The sequence below is a fragment of the Manis pentadactyla genome, chromosome X, assembly GCF_030020395.1.
Source record: "Manis pentadactyla isolate mManPen7 chromosome X, mManPen7.hap1, whole genome shotgun sequence".
Classification (NCBI taxonomy): Eukaryota; Metazoa; Chordata; class Mammalia; order Pholidota; family Manidae; genus Manis; species Manis pentadactyla.
Genome location: NC_080038.1, coordinates 14838119 through 14855240, shown reverse-complemented (window position 1 = coordinate 14855240; position 17122 = coordinate 14838119). Strand labels below are relative to the sequence as shown.

Here is a 17122-nt window from a genome sequence, read left to right as displayed (position 1 = left end):
TATCACTAGATATCTATTAGCTAGTTATCAGATATACAGTGGGAAGTTTGGCGAAAGTTAGGAGGAAAGACGGGAAATGGACCTTCTCCTCAAAGTCCCTCTAATGAATCAAGGCAAGCACAGCAGTGGTGTCGAGCTGCACATCATCACGTATCCCTGTTTCTGCCTTGGCAGGGCATCCTCTCAGCAGTGCTGGTTTGAGAACAGGGAGCGTGGAAAGTCAGCTGGAAGCCTTTTTCTAATAAGTGAAAAACAGACACTGAAAACCATCATGTTAGAGGAGTTAACATTTTTAGTTGAAGAATGTCTGTAAGCCCTTCATAACCCTAGAGCAATTTTGGATCTATGACTTAAATAAGTGAATATATGCTTGTATCCCCCCATACCCCAAAATGTCTCCAGCTGATTGATTTCTGTTGTAGGAAGGGGTATCACTTATTCCAGTGGTGCTGCTCTTACTTCAAACATACTTCAGGGTGCTCTTTTGGATTTATCTTTAGAGTCTGTAGTATACTCATAAAGATCCCTAGCACTTGTAAATCTCTATTTTTTGGATGGTGAACTTGATTTTTGGGAAGAGCCAAAAGCTATTTAGAGTTAAGTGCAGAGGAGTAAGGTGGCTGTAAGCTGGTTAGTGCCATTTTGAGTCCAAACTGAGGTATAAATATAAAATAATGAGACATTTTCTTCTGTGCCACATAAACAGCCTCCAGACGAAGCATTTAAGAGTAGCTTTAAACAAGAGCAGCATTCTTGGAATAAGGTAGCTCCCCATAATGCCACTTGGAAGGATTATGTTCATATGAATGCTCAACCCCTGGGATGAAAAACAAAATTGAACCACCAAGACATCCATTGCCTCAGTGTCACTGCACAGCTGCCATAGGGCTGTTGTAAAGATGAGATGAGATCATGTTTGTAAACTCTAAGCCCCTGTGTTTGGCATGTGGTAAGCCCTCAATAATTGTTAGCTTTATATCATAATCATTATTTTATATAGGTACCTGAAGGTCAGGAGAGCTCTTAATGAAAGTTACAAAGATTCAGGAAGCATTAAAGGGTTATATGATAAGTAGTAGCATTTCTATAAGGATACATTTAGAGGAAACCCTGTAGTTGGTTCTAATGATCATAACTTCGCTAAAAACTAAGACTGAGAATTTAGTGAGACTTTGTAAGTGATTAATCTCCACAAGAGTTTGATTTCAAAATACTATTCTAAATTTCTTACTGGTACAGGGGTATAAGGATTTTTATGAAGTTCAGATAAGTTACTATGTTTGATATCAGCTTTTAAAGTGTGGCAGTATTTCAAGATTGTATAAGCTTGCTGAATTTACAATTTTGTGGACATTTGGGAGTAGAAAATAATCTGATTGTTTTTTGTTTATTGAGTATCTGATGCTTTGCTGTATTTTTTGAGGTGCAATTGTTTAACTTAGTATTTAGGATTTTATTATTAAAGTGGCAAATATTTAATGGTCTCTGATTTGAAAAGGAGAACTCAAAGCCATGCATCTATAGCTCTTTTCTCTCCTCTTCATTATTGCACATGTTTTATGGCATATAATTTAGTGCCTTAATTATAAGAAAAGGTAAACATCTTTCAGTTTTATAGCTGCCTTGATTAATTTTTAGTAAGTTCTTTTATCAGTAAAATAGTTTCAAATTTAGTTAAACATTTACAAATTATTCTCGGATTGCCTCTAGCTGTTCCACAGAGAGACAGATGTCACATGATTTGGTTGCTGTTGGCAGGAAAAGTGAGAACTTTGATCCAGTGTTTGAACATCTTGACTCAACTCAGAATACTGAAAACAAACGTACAAGAGAATTTGCTCAGGAAATCATAACTATAATCCATCAAGTTAAAGGTTGGTATATTTTGCACATACATTAGGGATAACACAAAAATAATGTACTGACTTTTCACAAGATACAGGTAAATATCTGTGATATGGTAGTAGAAATTAATATTTCATTATGAGTTTGATCATTAATTAGGAAATCTGTTGGAAAGAGTGTCAGGTATTAACTCAAGCCTAGTTATTCTTTATATGTAGTTCTCGTAACCTGGTGCTTCCACTCATAGTAGATTAGAAATTGAAACTCTGAAAGGGAGAGGTTGGCTGCTCCAAAAGAGGCGCATGGAGAGCAGCAAGAAACAATAACTGAGAACTAAACTGGGGGAGGGAGCAGCAGAAACCGCTGTGGGACTCAAGAAACTCCAGAAATCTGGAAGTCTGGGTCATTTGGTGATATTTTTAAAGTCCCCTGAGGGCATTACTGGGACTTTGTGCTATAAGGATGATGCTAAGTGATCGATAAAAGATTGCAATTCGATTTGGCATACTTTATGACATCAGGGAGTTACATAATAAATAATCTAAGTATTTGTAAAAAATTGTTTTGGTTTTGCTTCTGGCCAATTTCCATTAATTGGAAAATTTAGTCATGTAGAACAGCTTTCCTCATTGATGCTACATATAAACAAGGCAATTGTGATATAAACTGGAGACCTTCAAGAATTTAAAGTTTTTATCCTGTATTTCTTGCTAAATAATTTCATTAATCTTTTTTACCTTCATAAAACATATTTCAAAAATGAACTATTTTCTCTACATCCCTCAAGCTAAGGCACCTTCAAGCATGCAGTTTGTCTGAAACAGTTCACTTCCTCAATTCCAGCCCCTTTCACCCAAGGGAAACTTGATTCTTGGCAGAAAGAGATCTGATATTTCAGAAAACTAGGAGATTGTCCCAGAACAGGAACAGTAAGTTAGGTAAAAAGATTGCTTGAGTTACATTCTGGTGGGTCAAGTGCATTATCTTTCTATCCTGTTGAAAGCCTATAGCACAGCTAATTTCAGAATGTCTTCATGAACTTCAGTTGTTAATTGAAGTAAAATGGCACTAGGACTCCTTCTGTGATATGTAAGCATAGCATTTGGCATTTGTTCAGATCATTTTGATGTTTCAGGGTTGTTTTTGGAGTTATGTTTTACTCTAAGTAAACTGCAGAACTACATAGCATCTTTACTTCTATCCCAGATGTAGTAAGGTCTTACTTCAAAGAAAAAAGGTCCTCACTTTGAGAGAGCAACTATCTTTTTCCCTGACAAGTAAGCAGGCATGTCACATAGGAACAGAATCCTTGGTTTCATAAGTCAGGTGTTTTTTACTATTGCTTGGGCTTGGGAAGGCATGTGAGCACTATGAATTAGTCTGTGCAGTAAGTTTAGGTCCCACATATTTTCAAGAGAAAACAGGCTGATGTCTTTTAATGGGCCCTTCTTCCTATGCTCATCATATATAGTCTTTTAAGTGAAACCAGTTTTACACTGCGATAAAACTCTTTGTTTCCTTTTTCAGCAAATTATTTTCCATTACCTGACATTACTCTACATGAGCGTTTCTCAAAAATGCAAGACATGCAAGCTACAGATGAAAATGAAATTAAATCAAATTCAGATCCAGAAATTCACAGGTAATGACTGATTATTATATGTCCTTTTGACTCATGGAAATAAGCTTCAGAACGTGTGGGGAAGTGCTGTCTCCTGGGCTTGCTGTAGACTCTAGGACTGCATTTCTTACTAGAAACAGGTCTTACCTGAGCAGGTCCTGGGCCAGTGCACTTTGATGGAATAAGTTGTATTAAAGACATTGACTAGCATTGTTTAAATGTGTAGGACTTTGAAAATATTTACCTACCTAACTTTGATTCTGCTGTGTCTATAGTAATTGCCTACTGAAGTTATCACTGGAAGAATGAAAGACAGTTGTCGAGCCACTGAAATCATGGGTTGCTCCATGTGGTCAGAAACGGCTGTTCTGAGGGCAGCCGGATGAGAACATAAGTCGTCTTCTACTGGCACCTGTCCGAGCAGGTGTTGTGCCTTGTCTTGAGCTGAGCTGAATCAATGTTAGAATGCAGTAGATCATCAGAGCAAAGTTCAAGGTTACACAGACTAGTGATCTGAGAACCGCTAAGGTGTCACTGTGATGTTGTCCACAGGATATATATATATATATATCCTGGAAGACTCCCGAATACATGAAAAACCGCCCAGTAGCAGGTCTCTTCTGCTTCCTCCAGGACACCCCAGCTTTATTTCAAATTCCATTCTGAAGTACTAGAATCAAGGTATCCGTGTGTAACATAATTTTTAAATTGTAATACACCTTTATTATTTTAGGAGAATAGATATGTCTTTGGCTGAGCTTCAGAATAAACAAACTATGGTATATGAACCAGAACAGGTAAGTGAATATAAGTTTTGATGAGAGATTATCTTATTGTTAGTTTACTAATGGGAAGGGGAACTGGTGATTGGAAGTAAAAAAAGGAGTTAAAGTATTTGGGAAGGGAGAATTGAGACCCAGGAGCCTGAATACAGAGCTCTCCGAGTGCGGCTAGCTATCAGCCAGGTTGCAGAGAGAACACTGACAAAAGACAAAAATATTCCCTAAGAGAGACAACCCTAAGGGTAAGAGCTTTGTGAAATTGACCCAAAATTACGGCGTTAATATTCATTCCAAAATTTCATACTGTAAAGCTTGCAGAAAGTATGTTTGATACCTGTTTTTTCCAAAACAGTTATGTGGAATATATTTTTAAATTGTATGTGGAGTGAATGCAAAGGAACTTAGTTTCATCTGCTATTACTATAGAATATATGATAGGTTCTGTGGAATATGAATTAGCAAAATAATGGAAATAATGCTCAATTTTTTCATTGGCATGTATTGTATATCGTGGTTCCTGCCCAACACCTCCCCAGCATGCCCTCTGTTTCTTTGCTAATTAGAAAAACTATCTTAACTTGGACAGGGGGAGGGTTACTGGCTCTTATTTTAGAAGAAGTATGTATCAAGTTCTAAAAGAACTGCTAATTTATTCATTGAGAGTAAAGAGTTTTTGTGGAGGAGAGATTTAGTACACATCCGATTAAATGTATAAATAATTTTTTTCACTTGCAAATGGTTACAATTTTTATTGAACTTACAAAGATAGGTTACTTTATTGAATAAATGGTACTTTTGGAAAATTCTGATCAAAATACCCTACTCAACTTACAGGAAACTTGAGGAATCATCTATAATTCAACCACTTAACACAAAATATTATTTGATCATTTTGTCTTGTAGTCTTACGTCTGTCATTTTAACGTAGTTGCTATCCTGGTATATATTCAGTTTCGGATGCTTTTTTCTTTTTGACTTACACCATAATATTCCTTTTATGCAAAATTTCTGAACTCCAAATGACCTTTTCTAATTATGGTTTCTTAAGTTTTTTTTTAAATTGAGCTGTAGTTGATATACAATATTAGTTTTAGGTGTGTAGCATAGTGATTGACAATTTTATACATTATGTTTTTTTAACTTTTAATTAGCTTTTTTCTATAAGTGTTTTCCATGTTGACTTCCACATAGTCTATATTACCATAATTTAAATACTTATATATTATTCCTTTGCCTTAAATTTACCATCAAATCATTCTTCCTCTCCTTAATTTTTTTTACATTTAAGTTGTTTTCATATTTTTGTTATTTTAAATATAACACTTTGAATATATTTGGGTAGATAGCCTTTTCTCTGGGATAGAGTCCTAGAAGTAGGATTCCTGGTTCAAAGTTAGGAACTTCTTTGACTGTTTTGTCAATTGTGTCTCAAAATATTTTTATCAATTTACACTACCAGTAGCAGGATGAGTACTAAATAAGTAAAACTTATTTAGGACTTTTACTTAAGGTTCTTATTAGAAATGGTCTTTGTGCAACTAACAGTAATGTGAATGGTTTGTCTTCTGTCAAAATTCCTCAGACTCTGGTCAAAATAATAGAACCAAATGACCTACGACATGACATTGAAAGGAGGAGAAAAGAACGGTTACAGAATGAAGATGAGAACATTTTTCACATATCTAGTGCTGCAGAGAGGTAATCAATAGATGAAAAACATCTTGTTATCAGGGAGCTTTTGGTTTCAGCATATTTTTCAGTTTTTTTTGTTTGATGATAATTTTCATTTTAGTGTAAGGATTTAATCCTTCAAAGCCATCTTGTATGTTTATGTTTTAAAATGTTTCAGAGTTACTCAGTGATCATAATATGCTTTTTGATTTAAACAATACAAATTGGTGGGGTAGGTGAGTATTCAAGGGTCCTTTGTAATTCCAGAGAGGAGTATAACAGCTTTTTGAATGTTAGTGGGAACAAGGACCAGCAAGTTGAGGGACCACTTGGCTTGAGCTAATTGAAACTCTGACTTATTTTACTCTTTAGATTCCAGCATTTGAATATTATAAAATGTCCTGAGGTTAGTACAGTCTCTATCAGAACTCTTTGCGGATGTCTGTCCATGAAACACAGGCAGGTGTACTAGAAAATGCAAAGGTGACCCAACTCTGAATCCTACCTCTGCTAGTTTACAAACTGTTTGCTCTTGGGCAAACATGCTTAGTTTCTGGAGCCTTTTCCTCTGTAAAATGAGAATAACCAATTTATGAGGTGGAGAGGTTAGAAATGTTAAATGAGCCTGCACGTGTGAAGTAGTTACGCTCTGCATGGCCATTTGATTGTCAGTAGATCCTTGTTTTTCTTTCTCAACCCTGTCCCTCTTTTTAGGGGCTCTGAGTATTCTAGATTGGCCCCAGCTTATCTCTAATTCTGAAAACTGTGTGGAATGCATGGCAGTTCTGGGACCCCATATGATTATGAGGTATAATTGAATGGAACCCTTGGGACAGTTCACCCAGAAACTGGTGATGTATGAATAGGAAGGGCCAGTGCAAATTCTCTTTCCATTTTCCTTAGTGTCATTGCTAGGATTTTTGGCTAGATTTTTAAGTCGTGTGTGGCTAACTAGATCTTAGTCAAAATGTATGGAGCTTGTTTAAAACGGAACTTGATTCTGACAATAAGTTTGGGACTAATTAAAAAGTAGCAAAACTTTGTGTTAAGGGATGTAAAACACTTGTCCCTTGGTGGGCAAAAGTCTCCAGTTTCCTCATATAACACAGAATGGCGGTGCTTTTTAGTGACACAAACTCTATGCCATGCTTTTCTTGACTCAGCAAGTGTAGAAACTCAGTGTATCAAGAAGGAGGATTTTTAAAACAGATTTAAGAAAACCAGCATTATCATAAGTACCATGTAATGCTTCAGAATATATCTTCTTCACTCTTTGAGTTGAATAAGAGCCTAAGCACTGCAGGTATACCTAAGGTCAACACCTGGCTCCGTGGACACTTAGCTGTGTGATTGACCTTGGACAGATTATTTAATCTCTGTTTCCTCATTTGTAAAATGGATGGTTAAGATTAAGTAAAGTGATGGGTGTAATGGACAGAGTAGCCGGTCAGCATTAAGTATTATTAATGTTAGCTTTGTGGTATCGTTTTGTAACATGCAAAGATGTCTTTCTGCAAAGTATCTTTTGCTGAATCTGTTGGATTATTTTATTTGTATTAGATAGATGGTGTGGCATAGTGGATCCATGAGTATTTTATTTTTTATTTTTTTATTTTGATACCATTAATGTACAATTACTTGAACAACATTATGGTTACTAGACTCCCCCTATTATCAAGTCCCCACCACATACCCCATTACAGTCACTGTCCATCAGCGTAGTAAGATGCTATAGAATCATTACTTGTCTTCTCTGTATATACTGCCTTTCCCGTGTCCCCAACCCCCTACATTATGTGTGCTAATAATGAAGCCCCATTTTCCCCCTTATCCCTCCCTTTGCACCCATCCAATCATTACTTGTCTTCTCTGTATATACTGCCTTTCCCGTGTCCCCAACCCCCTACATTATGTGTGCTAATAATGAAGCCCCATTTCCCCCCTTATCCCTCCCTTCGCACCCATCCTCCCCAGTCCCTTTCCCTTTGGTAACTGTTAGTCCATTCTTGGGTTCTGTGATTCTGCTGCTGTTTTGTTCCTTCAGCTTTTGCTTTGTTCTTATACTCCACAGATGAGTGAAATCATTTGGTACTTGTCTTTCTCCTCCCGGCTTATTTCACTGAGCATAATCCCCTCTAGCTCCATCCATGTTGTTGCAAATGGTAGGATCTGTTTTCTTCTTATGGCTGAATAATATTCCATTGTGTATATTTACCACATCTTCTTTATCCATTCATCTACTGATGGACACTTAGGTTGCTTCCATTTCTTGGCTATTGTAAATAGTGCTGCAATAAACATAGGAGTGCTTTAATCTTTTTCAAACTGGGCTGCTGCATTCTTAGGGTAAATTCCTAGGAGTGGAATTCCTGGGTCAAATGGTATTTCTATTCAGAGTTTTTTGAGGAACCTCCATACTGTTTTCCACAATGGTTGAACTATTTTACATTCCCACCAGCAGTGTAGGAGGGTTCCCCTTTCTCGGCATCCTCGGCAGCATTTGTTGTTTGTCTTTTGGATGGTGGCCATCCTAACTGGTGAAAGGTGATATCTCATTGTGGTTTTAATTTGCATTTCTCTGATGATTAGGGATGGGGAGCATCTTTTCATGTGCCTGTTGGCCATCTGAATTTCTTTGGAGAAGTGTCTGTTCAGATCCTGTGCCCATTTTTTAATTGGATTATTTGCTTTTTGTTTGTGGAGGTGTGTGAGCTCTTTATATGATTTGGATGTCTAACCCTTATCGGATATGTCATTTATGAATATATTCTCCCATACTGTAGGGTACCATTTTGTTCTGTTGATGGTGTCTTTTGCTGTACAGAAGCTTTTTAGTTTGATATAGTCCCACTTGTTCATTTTTGCTTTTGTTTCCCTTGTCTGGGGAGATATGTTCATGAAGAAGTTGCTCATGTTTATGTCCAAGAGATTTTTGCCTATTTTTTTTCTAAGAGTTTTATGGTTTCATGACTTACATTCAGGTCTTTCATCCATTTTGAATTTACTTTTGTATATGGGGATAGACAATAATCCAGTTTCATTCTCTTGCATGTAGCTGTCCAGTTTTGCCAACACCAGCTGTTGAAGAGGCTGTCATTTCCCCATTGTATATCCATGGCTCCTTTATCGTATATTAATTGACCATATATATTTGGGTTTATATCTGGGTTCTCTAGTCTGTTCCATTGGTCTATGGGTCTGTTCTTGTGCCAGTACCAAATTGTCTTGATTTCTGTGGCTTTGTAGTGGAGCTTGACCTCAGGAAGCGTAATTCCCCCACTTTATTCTTTCTTCTCAGGATTGCTTTGGCTATTCAGGGTCTTTTGTGCTTCCATATGAATTTTAGAACCATTTGCTCTAGTTCATTGAAGAATGCTATTGGTATTTTGATAGGGATTGCATTGAATTTGTAGATTGCTTTAGGCAAGATGGCCATTTTGACAATATTAATTCTTCCTATCCATGAGCACAGGATATGTTTCCATTCATTGGTATCTTCTTTAATTTCTCTCTTGAGTGTCTTGTAGATTTCAGAGTATAGGTCTTTCACTTCCTTGGTTAGGTTTATTCCTAGGTATTTTATTCTTTTTGGTGCGATTGTTAATGGAATTGTTTTCCTGATTTCTCTTTCTGCTAGTTCATCATTAGTGTATAGGAATGCAAGAGATTTCAGTGTATTAATTTTGCATCCTGCAACTTTGCTGAATTCAGATATTAGATCTAGTTGTTTTGGAGTGGAGTCATTAGGATTTTTTATGTACAGTGTCATGTCATCTGCAGACAGGGACAGTTTGACTTCTTCCTTGCCAGTCTGGATGCCTTTTATTTCTTTGTGTTGTCTGATTGCCGTGGCTAGGACCTCCAGTACTATGTTGAATAGAAGTGGGGAGAGTGGGCATACTTGTCTTGTTCCCGATCTTAAAGGAAAAGCTTTCAGCTTCTCGCTGTTAAGTAAGATGTTGACTGTGGGTTTGTCATATATGGCCTTTATTATGTTGAGGTACTTGCCCTCTATACCCATTTTGTTGAGAGTTTTTATCATGAATGGATGTTGAATTTTGTCAAATGCTTTTCCAGCATCTATGGAGATGATCATGTGGTTTTTGTCCTTCTGTTTGTTCATGTGGTGGATGATGTTGATGGATTTTCGAATGTGATACCATCCTTGCATCCTTGGGATGAATCCCACTTGGTCATGGTGTATGATCCTTTTGATGTATTTTTGAATTCAGTTTGCTAATATTTTGTTGAGTATTTTTACATCTATGTTCATCCGGGATATTGGTCTGTAATTTTCTTTTTTTGTGGAGTCTTTGCCTGGTTTTGGTATTAGAGTGATGATGGCCTTATAGAATGAGTTTGGGAGTATTCCCTCCTCTTCTACTTTTTGGAAAACTTTAAGGAGGATGGGTATTAGGTTTTCACTAAATGTTTGATAAAATTCTGCCGTGAAACTATCTGGTCCAGGCATTTCTTCTTAGGTAGTTTTTTGATTACCGCTTCAATTTCCTTGCTGGTAATTGGTCTATTCAGATTTTCTATTTCTTCCTGGGTCAGCCTTGGAAGGCTGTATTTTTCTAGAAAATTACCCATTTCTTCTAGGTTATCTAGTTTGCTACCATATAATTTTTCATAGTATTCTCTCATAATTGTTTGTATTTCTGTGGTGTCCGTAGTGATTTTTCCTTTCTCATTTCTTATTCTGTTTATGTGTATAGACTCTCTTTTTTCTTGATAAGTCTGGCTGGGGGTTTATCTGTTTTGTTTATTTTCTCAAAGAACCAGTTCTTTCATTGATTCTTTCTATTCTTTTATTCATCTCGATTTTATTTATTTCCGCTCTAATCTTTATTATGTCCCTCCTTCTATTGACTTTGGGTCTTGTTTGTTCTTCCTTTCCTAGTTTCATTAATTGGGAGTTTAGACTGTTAATTTAGGGTTGTTCTTCTTTCCTGAGGTAGGCCTGTATTGCAATGTACCTCCCTCTTAGCACTGCCTTCACTACATCCCACAGATTTTTGTGGTGTTGAATTATTGTTGTCATTTGTCTCTGTATATTGCTTGAGCTCTGTTTTTGTTTGGTCATTGATCCATTGATTATTTAGGAGCATGTTATTAAGCGTCTATGTGTTTGTGGACTTTTTCATTTTCTTTGTGTAATTTATTTCTAGTTTCATACCTTTGTGATCTGAGAAGCTGGTTGGTGCAATTTCAATCTTTTTGAATTTAATGAGGCTCTTTTTGTGGCCTAGTATATGATCTATTCTTGAAAATGTTCCATGTGTACTTGAGAAGAACTTATATCCTGTTGCTTTTGGATGAAGTGTTCTATAGATATCCATTAGGTCCATCTGTTCTAATATGTTGTTCAGTGCCGCTGCCTCTTATTTTCTGTCTGGTTGATCTGTCCTTTGGAGTGAGTGGTTTGTTGAAGTCTCCTAAAATGAATGCATTGCATTCTATTTCCCCTTTTAATTCTGTTAGTATTTGTTTCACATATGTAGGTGATCCTGTGTTGGGTGCATAGATATTTATAATAGTTATATCCTCTTGTTGGACTGAGCCCTTTATCATTATTTAATGTCCTTCTTTGTCTCTTGTGACTTTCTTTGTTTTGAAGTCTATTTTGTCTGACACAAGTACTGCAACTTCTGCTTTTTTCTCCTTTTTAGTTGCATGAAATATCTTTTTCCATCCCTTCACTTTCTGTCTGTGTATGACTTTGGGTTTGAAGTGAGTCTCTTGTAGGCAGCATATAGATGAGTCTTGTTTTTGTATCCATTCAATGACTGTATCTTTTGATTGGTGCATTCAGACCATTTACATTTAGGGTGATTATCAATGGGTATGTACTGATTGTCATTGCAGGCTTTAGATTCATGGTTACCAAAGGTTCACAGGTAATTACCTTACTATCTAACAGTCTAATTTAACTCACTTTGTGTGCTGTTACAAACACAACCTAAAGGTCTTTTTTTTCCCTCCTTTTTCTTCCTCCTCCATTCTTTATATGTTAGCTGTCATATTCTGTACTCTTTGTCTATCCCTTGATTGACTTTGGGGGTAGTTGATTTGGTTTTGCATCTGCTTAGTATTAATTGTTCTACTATGCTGTGGTTTTATTTCCCCTGGTGACTGCTATTTAGCCTTAGGAATACTTCCATCTATAGCAGTCCCTCCAAAATGCACTGTAGATGTGGTTTGTGGGAGGTAAATTCTCATAGCTTTTGCTTATCTGAAAATTATTTAGTCTGTCCTTCAAATTTAAATGATAACCTTGGCGGGTAGAGTATTCTTGGTTTGAGGTCCTTCTGCTTCATTGCATAAAATATGTCATTTCACTCCCTTCTGGCCTGTAAGTTTTCTGTTGAGAAGTCTGATAGCCTGATGGGTATTCCTTTCTTTGTGATATTTTTTCTTTCTCTAGCTGCTTTTAAAAGTTTTGTCTTTATCCTTGATCTTTGCCATTTTGTATGTCTTGATGTTGTCTTCCTTGGTTCCCTTGTGTTGGGAGATCCGTGCACCTCCATCGCTTGAGAGACTATCTCCTTCCCCAGACTGGGAAAGTTTTCAGCAATTACCTCCTCAATAATACTTTCTATCCCTTTTTATCTCTCTTCTTCTGGTACCCCTATAATGCGAATATTGTTCCGTTTGGATTGGTCACACAGTTCTCTCAATATTCTTTTCATTCTTGGAGATCCTTTTTTCTCTCTGTGCCTCAGCTTCTTTGTATTCCTCTTCTCTAATTTCTATCCCATTTACTGTCTCTTCTACTTTATCTAATCTGCTTTTAAATTCCTCCATTGTATGTTTCATTTCAGGTATGGAATTTCTTAATGATTGAATCTATGTCTTAAATTAGTCCCTGAGTTCTTGAATATTTTTCTGTACCTCCATGAGCATGTTTATGATTTTTATTTTAAACTCTCTTTCAGGAAGATTGGTGAGTTCAGTTTCATTTGGCCCTTTTTCTGGGGTTTGTGAGATTTTGGTCTGAACCAGGTTCCTTTGACATTTCATTATTCTCTGTGGTGCCCTCTAGTGCCCCAAGCTCCAGTCTCTGTAGCTGCTCAGCCCCTAGAGTGAGGTTGGGGGTTGTAGGGAAGTGGTGCTGGTGCCTGGAGGCAGGAAAGAGCTGTTTCCTGCTTCCCGGCTGCAGTGCCTGTCTCCAGTATCAGAGCCAGTGGGCCAAGCACACAGGTATAAGCCTCTCTGCTTGGCATCTCTAGCTGTTTAGGTGGGGCCTCCCTCCGGCTGTCCTGACGTCAGCACAGTAACTGCCAGCTTGCGAGCAGGTGCCGTCAGGCCAGGAGGAAGGTGCATCAGGCTGCATGTCACTGTGGGGGTCTTGGAGCTGACTAGGCAACCAGGGGAATGGGGCGCCTGAAGCTCCTCAAAGTTCCCAACCCACTGGGTAGAGTGCTCCTAGATAACCTTGTCTACCTATCCCTTCTGCTGTGTAGCAAGCTCCGTGCAAAACCTGCCCCTTCAGCAGCCCTCTCTCTGCTAGGAAGCCTCTCAGACTGCCTGCCTTTCCTTTGTTCTAGAGTGGCTGGATGTGGATCCCTGGCCTCTACAAATGGCTGGAATCTCAGTCTTTCAAGCACTCTGCCTGTCCCAGCTCCCCAACCCCAGCAATGTCCAGAGCACCACACAGTGTAGGTCTATGGTCCAAAGCAGACCTCCAGGGCTGGGTATTCAGCAATTCTAGGCTTCCACCCCGCTCCCTGTTCCATTTATCTTCCTCCCATCTGTTAGCTGGGGTTGGGGAAGTGCTCGGGTCCCGCCAGATCAAGGCTTTCCTACATTACCCTGTTTCGTGAAGTTTTGCTCTGTTCATGAGGTCTGTATGTAGTCTGGTGCAGCCTTCTTTCCTGTTGTTGTTTTAGGGCTAGTTGTATTAACTATATTTGCACACTATATGTGGTTTTGGGAGGAATTCTCTGTCTCACCTCTCATGCCGCCATCTTGAATCTCATCTGACCTCATTAACATTTTTGCATAAAACGTTTTAGCAAGCCAGTGTATAGATTTCCATAGAATTCAGAAGAAATGAAATATGATGGAATCATAAATCATATAGGATGTAGCAATTTCCCACCTGTGTGATTTTTTGCCCCTTAACAATTTGTATGCAGGCTGTTTTCTATGTTGCTCCCCACTGTATCCCCACTTCCTTGAGCTCAGTTCATAGCTATTGAGTGAGTGAAGACTTTTCAAAGGATTAGATAGAACAGAGGATACTTATATTGTATTATATTTAGATCTGGACCACTGTTTATTCCCTGATACATTAAGTAATGTTTCCTAAGCATACCCAACACTAGGGCATTCTGTCTTGTCTCCAAGATCAGATCTTGTTCTCTATTTTCTCCCACTTTTGACCAATCTCTTACCCTAAGGTCTCCATGCCTTCTCCTGACACACTATTTCTCCACCTTATAACCAGCATTGCTAAGTTCCCCATGGTGTTATTGAGGTATTGTGCTAGATAGGCATAGTACATGTGATAAAGCAGCTTCAAAATAGTATCAGTAAACTTTGAGAGAATATCAAACTGCTGAGACTTTGATTTTAGTGAGGCAGGTTACAGAAAAGATCAGTTTTTATTTTTGCTATTGTAAGAATCCATAATCTATACTGAACCAGAGTTAACTTTAGAAAGATCTTTTACTCATATTTCAACAAATATTTGTATATTAGTTTCTATGTTCTAGTCACTGTTCTAAGCACTGAGGATACAGAGAAAACTATATACAAGGCCCTTGCCCTCATGGAGCTTAAAATTTAATGGTAGGAGAAAGAAAAGAAACAAATACATGTCAGTGAGTGATAAGTGAAGAGTAAGGTTGAAGAGCAAGTTTGAGAGAATAGAGTGCTATGTGTGGTGTGATTTTATTTAGGATAATCATGGAATGCACTTACACAATTATTTTTAAAAATTGAGCAGGGATGTGAATTAAGTGAGGAAGTTAGCCATAGAGGTTTTCGGGGGATAGTATTTCAAGGGAGGAAACAGCAAATACAAAGACCCTGAGGCAGGATCATGCTTGCTGTTGTTTAAGGACTAGAAAAGGGGACCAGTGAGGCTGTAACAAATTGAAAAAGGGAGAGAGTGAATGAATGAGGCCAAATCATGAAGGGCCTTGAAGGACATGAAGACTTTGCATTTTACTCTGAGTAAGATTAGAAAACACACATAATCTCATTTAAATGGAAAAGGTTCACTCTGGTTGCTGGGTGGAGAATGGGCTATAAGAGGTAGAGAAAAAACTGTATCTTTCTTACGTAAGAAAAAGATGAGAGACAGGAAGTCAGAGCATGGTACGATAGGCCCTGAGGGGACCAGGTTCCTTAGATCTTGCTCCCCAGACTTCCTCTGCATATGGCATCTGCTTCATGGTCCAAGATGGGTATTTGTGCCCTAGCCATCATATCTACATTCTAGCCTTTTCTTTAAACACTTCCTGGAACTTACACATGACACTTCAGCATTGGTCAAAATTTAGCCTCCTGTAATACTTAGCTTCAGGGAGGCTAGGAAATAGATTCTTTAACTCAGACACCCATTTGCCTAGTCAAAAATCAAATATCAAATATCAAAGGGTTTTAAGTTCTTTTGTTTTGGTAAAATATACATATAATAAATTGTACCATTTTTAACTGTATAATTCATTGACATTAAGTACATTTACAATGTTGTCCTACCATCACCACTATCCACTCTGAGAAATTTTTCATCTTCTCAAACAGAAACTCTGTACCAATTAAATAGTAACTCCCCACCCCTCTGCCCCATCCACTAATAGCATCACTCTTCCACACCCATGACCTCTATTCTTTCCATCTCTATGAATTTGCCTGTTTTGGGTACCTCACATATATAAGTGGAATCATACAATAATTGTCCTTTTATGTCTGGCTTATTTCACTTAGCAAAGTGTTTTCATCTATGTTATATGTCAGTAGTCCATTTTTTAAAATTTCACTCCTTTATAAGGCTGAATAATATTCTGTTATATGGGTATACCACATTTTGTTCATCCATTTTCTGTTAATGGGCATTTAGGTTGTTTCCATCTTTTGGCTATTGTGAATAATGCTATTATGAACATTGGTGTTGCCATCTCTTTGTAGCCATCCTAGTGGGTATAAAGTGTTGTCTCATTGTGGTTTTGATTTACATTTCCTAATAGCTAATGATGTTGACTACCTTTTCATGTGGTTTTTTTTTGTGTCTCCTTTGGAGGAATATTGACTCAAATCCTTTGCCCATTTTTAAAATTAGATTATTGTATTTTTATTACTGAGTAAGAGTTCTTTATATATTCTGGATACTACTCCCTTATCAGATATATGCTTTGTAAAGAGGAATTTTAAAAGTCCATTGTTTGGTTTATAGAAGTGGTAATACATGCTAATGGTAAACATTTGGAAACATATAATAAAATATAAAAGCAAAAGTATAAGGCATTCTTAATTTCACCATTTAGAGATGACCACTGTTACTATTTAGTACACTTCCTGTCATTTATATTTTTCTGGCCATATATGTGTATATTTTAAATAATTGAAATGATTCTCAGTATATGGCTTTGCACCCTACTCTTTTGATCTACTATCATATCATGAGCATTCTGATGGAACATGGGAGTTTTTAATATTTTGAAAAACCCTTAGTGTCTATTCCATGTCAGGTTCTGGGATCAGAGCTGGGGCCACAAAACAAACCATCCATAGTACCTCCTGTGAAGGGGTCAGGCTTCTTAGTTGGGACAGACAGGTACACCAGCAGTTATACACATGAGCAATGCATGTAAAGACCCCCAAATGCTGTGAATGCACATAGGAGTGCCTATTCCACCTCAGAGGGGTCTGGGAAAACCTTCCAGGAGCAGTTGAATTGGAGCTAAATATTGAAGTTGATCTTAGTGGAAGGAAATTACAACAGAAGAAACTGCCTGTGTAGAGGTGTGGAAGCAGGAGAGATTGTGGCATGTGCTGGCAACTGCACATAGCTAAATGTTCTCAAAGCTTAGTGTGCATGTTGGGAAGATTGGAACAAAGCAGCCAGCATGGCAGGAAGGGCCAGAGCATGAAGAGCCTTGGGGGTGATAATGAGGAGTGTGGATTTTATCAGTGGGGGACCTGTGGTAGGGACTGAAGGAGGGCCAAAGCGGTGAACAGTTTGTTTATGGAG

At 37.7% G+C, this 17122-nt stretch overlaps 1 protein-coding gene across 8 annotated transcripts in view; it reads left to right on the top strand.

Moving 5' to 3' along the window:
- Positions 1-17122, top strand: part of BCLAF3 (BCLAF1 and THRAP3 family member 3) — a 102860-nt gene that overhangs the window by 44592 nt on the left and 41146 nt on the right. For 6 of the 8 annotated variants that reach the window (XM_036912852.2, XM_036912851.2, XM_036912847.2 and 3 more), the window contains 4 exons: positions 1711-1874; positions 3373-3487; positions 4200-4263; positions 5831-5946. In XM_036912852.2, coding sequence (XP_036768747.2) covers positions 1711-1874; positions 3373-3487; positions 4200-4263; positions 5831-5946 — 459 coding nt within the window. The remainder of the gene's footprint in view (positions 1-1710; positions 1875-3372; positions 3488-4199; positions 4264-5830; positions 5947-17122) is intronic. The other 2 variants (XM_057496094.1, XM_057496093.1) reach the window with 1 other exon arrangement.